General features: G+C 40.2%; 1 protein-coding gene across 1 annotated transcript; it reads right to left on the minus strand.

Annotated features, from left to right (window-relative positions):
* Positions 1–384: 384 nt before the first annotated feature.
* LOC130040915 (cytochrome c oxidase subunit 8A, mitochondrial-like) lies at positions 385–675 on the minus strand. The gene has a single exon (XM_056133029.1). It carries the CDS (start codon positions 618–620, stop codon positions 411–413), a length of 210 nt encoding a protein of 69 aa, XP_055989004.1. The 5' UTR covers positions 621–675; the 3' UTR covers positions 385–410.
* Positions 676–7,722: the final 7,047 nt, after the last annotated feature.

Genomic DNA, 7,722 nt, shown 5'->3' on the forward strand with positions numbered 1-7,722 from the left:
AGTTTAAAGTAGTTATTCATTGGTACAATACTTATTGAACACTTTTTGTTGGTCAATTGACCAATTAAATGGGTATATCTGAAAATAAATAAGCAAGAGCTCCTGTCTTTGATGAATGTAGGGTCTAAAGGAGTGGACAATGTCACAGAAAGCATGTTGTGCTATTTTTTTTTTATTTTTTAATTTTCCAGGTGGAAACAGACTTTATTGTTACAACAGGGGCCCTACCGCGCAGGGCCTTAGAAATCCAGCTGTGCGGCCCCGGGGTCGCCACGGTGAAATCGAGAGCTCAGGACGGCCGCGGAGGTCACAGCGACTGAGGACATGATTCGGGGAGGCCGGCCAAGACTGCAGCGAGACATGATCGGGGAGGCCGGCGCGGGCGGGGCCGGGCGGGGCAGGGGTCCCCTTCACTCCCGCTTCTTGTAGCTCTCCAGGTTGGCCAGGACCCAGCCGGGCGGCACGAGGAAGCACAGGAAGCAGGCGGTGAGCCCCACGACGACATCCGTGGTGCCGAACGGCTCCCGCGGCGGCCTGGAGTGCACCTGGGCCCGCGGCACCAGGAGCCGCCGGGCCGGGCCTGCCAGGCCCCTCAGGAGCAGCGGCGTCAGCGCAGACATGAGGGCGGGGAGCGGACCGCGGACAGTCGCGCGCCGCAGCCCAAGGTCGGGGAGTCAAAATCCATGTTGTGCTATTTAATGTAATAAATAATAATCATTTATTACCAAGCCTTGCAAAGTAAGTAGTCACAAAATGTTTATGGACTAGATGAAGGCATGGTCAACTACAATGCAATTTTTAGTGGACAACCAACTAACACATTTAAGTTACCTAAATTATTCATTATTTATTTTTGTTCCTTTTCTTTATGTTTTAAATCATTTTTGGCTTTTTTTCCTGATACCAGATACAATGTTTAATATCTCGTTGTAAGTGTGAGAGTGAGAAGTGGACTGAGGTTTAATCTCAGAAGGCAGGACATTTCATGTTTGAGTGTGTGTGTGTGTGTGTGTGTGTGTGTGTGTAATCTGCTTTTTAAAGTCATATGGGGCATCATATGTGGGCCCCCCCTTGCACTGCCAGGAGTAATTCCTGAGTGTAGAGCCTGGAGTAGTCCCTGGAGCAACAATGGGTGTGGCCTAAAACAAAACAAACAAAAGCCATATGCATATCACAAAGAAATATAAATTGTAGAATCAGAGAGAGAGAGAGAGAGAGAGAGAGAGAGAGAGAGAGAGAGAGAGAGACTACAGTGAATAGGGTATTTGTCTTCCACGCAGTTAACCTGGAATCAGCCTAGGGCTAGAGCGATAGCACAGTGCGTAGGGCATTAGCCTCGCACGCAGCTGTCCCGGTTTCCCAGCATCCCATATGGTCCCCTGAGCACTGCCAAGGGTAATTCCTGAGTGCAGAGCCAGGAATAACCCTTGTGCATGGTCGGGTGTGACCCTAAAAGCAAAACAAACAAACAAAGAAACCCAATAACCTAAATCAAGCTCTTAATGTCCAAAAGGAGAGACAGATAGACATATAGACAGAGAAAGAAAGAGAAGAAAAGCGCGTGCCAAAGAGGCAGGAAAGGATGGGGGTTCGTGGGAGGGAAACTGGGGACATTGGTGGTGGGAAATGTACACCAATGAAGGAATCGGTGTTGGAACATTTTATTACTGAAACCCAATCCCAAACAACTTTGGAACTGTGTATCTCACGGTGATTTAATTTAAAAATATTTTAAAGGCTAAACTTACAGTACAGGCTAAAAATTAACAAAAGAGTTTACTAAAAGCTACTATAAGCTGAAGCATTGATATATGAAATAAGATCAGTGACAAAACCATAAAGAGTATATATGTAACAAATGACATATTTAATTGTAATAAATTGAAAAGCCATAATATATTTCATAATAAGTTCAGGCAATAATACAAAAATCCTCTGAACCCGTTATTTATTTATTTATTTATTGCTTTTTTGGGTCACACCCAGCGATGCACAGAGGCTACTCCTGGCTCATGCACTCAGGAATTACTCCTGGCTGTGCTCAGGGGACCATATGGGATGCTGGGAATCGAACCCAGGTCGGCCACGTGCAAGGCAAACACCCGACCTGCTGTGCTATTGCTACAGCCCCCCCATGAGCCCTTTAAAAAATAATTAAAAGAAAATTTGTGAGTGTATGAAACTTGTGAGCAAATCCAGAGCTTTGCACATTCAAGGCAAGTGCTCAATTGCTGAGTTACTTCGTGAGCCCTCAAAATTAGCTTTTTTCTCCTTTGAAAAATTCAAAATATGAAAATCACAAAAATGAAACTTAAGTAATATGGATAGCATCTTAAAATACTTTTTCTTTTTTCTTTTTTTTTTTATATTTTATTTATTTATTGAATCACTGTGGGAAAAGTTACAGAGCTTTCGGGTTTAGGTCTCAGTCATGTAGATACCGAACACATTTCCCTTTACCAATACTCATTTTTAACCCCGAACCCCAATAGACCCCCACCTCCAACCCCTCCCAATTCTTGTGAGGCAGATGAGTTCTAGTTAATACTCTATCTACTTTGACTAGATAGATTATTTCGATAGAAGATGCACAATTATTGTTTAGAGTTTACGACCCACCCCCCACAATCAGACATGCTGAAACAGCGTTGTGAAATGATTTGCTTTCTACAACTTGGTTTAAGAATAAAATGATGTCGCGCGGCCGCAATAACGGCCGCGCGGTTTTGAATTTCTGCTATTTTACTTATTGACCCTGGAAGAATTTCTATTAAAAGTTAGCTAGTTAAGAGATTGGTTTCTGTGCCCTGGAGTCGTGGCCGTGCCGGAGAGCCGCTCGTGGGGGGCAGCTGGCGACCTCGGTGGGGCGTGGGGGACGGCCCACAAAGCCCCCCTTCCCATGAGGTCCCCGCTGCTCCCCCGAGCCCGGCTCAAACCTGCTTTCCACAAGGCTCCCGTGCGGCCGCCATCTTTCTTTCCAGACAAAATACTTTTTCTAAAAAGGAATTCATATATCTCCTTAGCTGATCCAAGCTATCTAGAACAATTCAGAAAATAATTTTGTGAATTCTTGAACTACAGGTGACTTTCGCCTCTTTAGTTTGTATTGCCATTTCTGAAAAATATACCAATTTAATTATCTTTATATCTAGAAACACAAACAGAAACAAACACTGTCCTCCCCTTGTTCATCGATTTGCTCGAGCGGGCCCAGTAACGTCTCCATTTTGAGACTTGTTATTACTGTGTTTGGTATATCGAATACATCACAGGTTGCTTGCCAGGCTTTGCCGTGTGGGCGAGATACTCTCGGTACCTTGCCAGGCTCTCTGAGAGGGGCCGGAGGAATCAAACCCGGCTCGACCGGGTTGGCTGCATGCAAAGAAAACACCCTACTCCTTTGCTATTACTCTATCACTAAATATGTTCTTGGATATCCTGAAATGCAAATTTTACTCTTTTAGTGGACACAGGTTTGGGCCACACCTACTGGTGCTTTGGAGTTATTTTAAGCCCTGCTTTGTGCTTGAGTCATAACTCCCCATCATGATCAGAAGACAATGTAGTCCAGGGATGGAACTGGGGTTGGTAGTATGCAAGACAAGCACCTTAATTCTATAATATATCTCCATCCCCTTCACATTTTATTCTTAATTTTGGTTTGTATATGATTAATTGTACACTAATCAAAATTAAAAAGAGGAAATTTTTTCTCAATCTGATCTATGCATTGCTGCAATGCATAGATCAATGGAAATTTTAGTGATTCTCTATACATGATGATAATAAAATTTACATTGTTAGTCTATTTTCTTTAAATTACTTAAAATTTTAACAGGACTTGCACTGAAACTGTATAATAGTTGGATAGAATTTTTATGTTAATAATATTAATTCTTCTAGTTAAGAGCATGGAATATTTTATGATTTCCTATGCCTTCATCTATTTATTTTTAAACAATGATTTTTAAGGCATACGCCATTCAACACCTAGGTTAAGTTGATTCTAAGGTCCTTAATTTTTTTGGATGCAATTATAAATGAAATGATTTTCATTTCTATTCTGTTTACAGATAAAAATGAAATAAATTTGTATGTATTGATTTTCTCATTTGTTGTTTTTATATATTTCTTAGGAATAAACCTAAAACTTTTTAGTGGAGTGTTAGAATTTTCTATATGCACTAACATGCAAACTTCAAATAGTTATATTATAGCTATACTAAACTTTTTCAATTTATTTTTTTTGTTTCTTGATCCTCATTGTGTGACTGATTCTTCCAATAATATGTGGTGAGAATGTGTGTTGATTCAGCCTCTTTGAAAAAAACAGTATGGTGGAACCTTAAAATATTAAAAATTAAATACCAAATGCTATACAACTTCATTAAAATAAACACAAATTTGAAAAGATATATTCTCACCTTTGTTTATTGTAGAACAATTTATACTAGCAAGGATCTAGTAATGACCCAAGTAACTAATGACAGATGAATGGTAAAAATGCAGTACATGGTACACACACACACACACACACACACACACACACACACACACACACACACATATTATTTGGGTATTAAAAAAGAAGAAACATGGGGCTGGAGCAATAGCACAGTGGGTAGGGCATTCGCTTTGCACATGGACGACTGGGGTTCGATTCCCAGCATCCCATATGGTCCCCCAAGCACCGCCAAGAGTGATTACTGAGTGCAAAGCCAGCAGTAAGTAACCCCTGAGCATCGGCTGGGTGTGACCCAAAAAGAAAAAAAAAAGAAGAAACTTTGCCTTTTTCGGACAACATGGAAGAAATTAGGAAGGTTATATCAGTGAAGTAATAAAGAGAAGAAAGATCACTACCAGAAGATCCCATTCATATTCAATGTATAGGGACATAACATAAGAGACATTTTCTACTGAACTTAAAATTTTCAACACTGACCACAGAAATTGGGTTGCAAAGTAGGAGTAGAGAAAGTAGAGATACAATGCTTTAAACCTTGAATAGGGATTGGAGAAGTAGAGTACAGCTAGTAAGGCACTTGCCTTGCACACAGCTTAGCCAGATTGTATTCCCAGCCCAGGAGTTATTTTTGAAAGAAACACAGAGCCAGGAGTAAGCCCTGAGCATAGCCAGGTGTGACCCACCTCAGAGCTAAGCCAAAGCAAAACAGAAAAAATCTTGAATAGCTTAAATAATAAGCCAAAATGAAGAGTATCATTGGACAATCCATGTAAATTCATCAATCAGGATTTTAGTTTAATTACTGTGACCTTGTTAGTCACTAGCTTTGTGTATGACTATTGATCACTTGAAAAGAGGTAAAAAACAGGGGCTGGAGCGATAGCACAGCGGGTAGGGCGTTTGCCTTGCACGCAGCCAACATGGCCGACCCAGGTTTGATTCCCAGCATCCCATATGGTCCCCCGAGCACCGCCAGGAGTAATTCCTGAGTGCATCAGCCAGGAGTGACCCCTGAGCATCGCTGGGTGTGACCCAAAAAACAAAACAAAAAAAAAATGCTGACTCTGCTCCATATAAAAGGCACATCAGATCATAAAGACCACATGAAAAAGAAATGTGAAATATGTGACACATTTTATATTATGTGGTGAAAATGTAATAATGTACATATAAGGTTAAATAAAACATTTTATTAAAATTAGTTTACCGCCAGGAGTAACTCCTGAGTGTAGAGCCAGGAATAACCCTGTGCATCGCTGAGTGTGACCCAAAAAGCAAAAAAAAAAAAAATCAGTGAAGCCTTTATTGTAATTTTAATTGTATCCCTTAAATTTCTTTAGCCATGTGAAAGAGAAGTAATTCTTTCACATGGGTAAAGAAATTTTACTTTTAAAAGTAATTAAAAGTAAAAGAAATTAATGCATGGTCATAGTAAATTTATTCACAATAACTAAGCACTAGAAACATTATGAATGCTCAATAAAAAGGTCTAATAAAATTTAGTAATGTGTGCTATACTCATTGAGAAATATATTCCATAAAATCAGTGATATAATTGTATATTGCGTTTGCCTTGCACGCAGCCAATATGGCCGACCCGAGTTCGATTCCTCCGCCCCCCTTGGAGAGCCGAGCAAGCTACTGAGAGTATCTAGCCTGCATGGCAGAGCCTGGCAAGCTACCCGTGACGTATTCAATATGCCAAACACAGTAACAACAAGTCTCACGATGGAGATGTTACTGGGCCCGCTCGAGCAAATCGATGAACAACGGAGGACCATGATACCCATGGTGAATTGTAGTATCTGCTGCAGTACGGATGGAACTCAAAACATTATTCTTAATGGAAAAAAAGGACACTAAATGGACATTACATAAAATGTTACTTATGTGAAGTTTTCGAATCCACAATATTAATTTACAATTAGACTAGTGATCACATAAGTGAGAAAAGTTTGTGCAAAGAAGTTCATACAAGGTAGCTTTGAGGTAATGTAATTATTTTAAAGCTTATGTAAGACTGTAATTGCAAGGTTGTGGAAAAATTATAGCACTATATTAATATATAGGCTCATTTTATTGAAAAATGTTTTTTTCAATAAAATTAATTATATGTATCTGCTAAACATAAAAGGTAAAGGCCCTCCCGTTGTTTGTCGATTTGCTTGATCGGGCCCAGTAACTTCTCCATTGGAGACTTCGTTGTTACTGTGTCTGGCATATCGAATACTCTCGGTAGCTTGCCGGGCTCTCCGAGAGGGGCGGAGGAATCGAACTCGGGTGAGCCATGTTGGCCGCTTGTAAGGCGAACGCCCTACCCGCTGTGCTATCTCTCCAGCCGGCTAAATATATTTAGAGAGAAATTACAAATAGTTTTTTTATTTTGCCAAAGTGGTAAGAAGAGTTCAAATCTCCAAGAATGCACTTTCAGACAGTATTTTAGTTCTCTTCATAGTTGTTGATGACTTATTAAAGTACAGTAATAACTAAAATCTAGGTTCATTTCACTTGAGAGGGGAGAGGACATATGGTTGTGCCAGGGCTTACTCCTAGCTCTGTACTCAGGAATCACTCACTCCTAGGATCACTTTATATATATATTTATTTTTTTTATTTATTTTTGATTGTTGGGACACACTCACTGGTGCTCAGGACTTACTCCTTACTCTACACTCAGGATCACTTCTGTTGGGCTCAGAGGACTATATGGGTTGCCAAGGACCAAACCATGCCAGCCTTTTATTATCTGAGTGACAATATGTTTTCCAAAAAGGAAAGAAAGAGGGAAAGGAAAATAAACCTTCACAGATATAACAGAAAACTTCTCAAATCTGGCAAAGAAAGAGTTGATGCAGCTAACAGAACAGCGGATCGCATAGCTGTATGGATTCCTATCCCAAGATATAGTAGTGGAACCCCCAAAAGCTCAGGATAAAAAATATTGAAAGTAGTCAGGGGAAAAACAGGTAACTGACGAAAGCACTCCTAAAAGATTTTTTTATAATTCTCACCAGAAACTACAGGCTGGAAGTGAGTGCAATGAGACATTAAAAAATACTCAAATATAAATCTGAAAGCCAGTAGGTTGATAATTAAAATTGTCACTGTGGTTTGACCTGATTTCTTGATCTTTGCCCCCAATAACTTTGCTCAAAGACACCCATATTAAGAATAAGTTTGTGAAGCAGAGTCTCATCTATCTTTCCCATTTGCCAGATTCTTTTCTCAGCTCCAGACTTTCTCGGTACTCCTAAATC

This window comes from Sorex fumeus, unplaced genomic scaffold (genome assembly GCF_029834395.1).
Source record: "Sorex fumeus unplaced genomic scaffold, SorFum_2.1 ptg000095l, whole genome shotgun sequence".
Lineage (NCBI taxonomy): Eukaryota > Metazoa > Chordata > Mammalia > Eulipotyphla > Soricidae > Sorex > Sorex fumeus.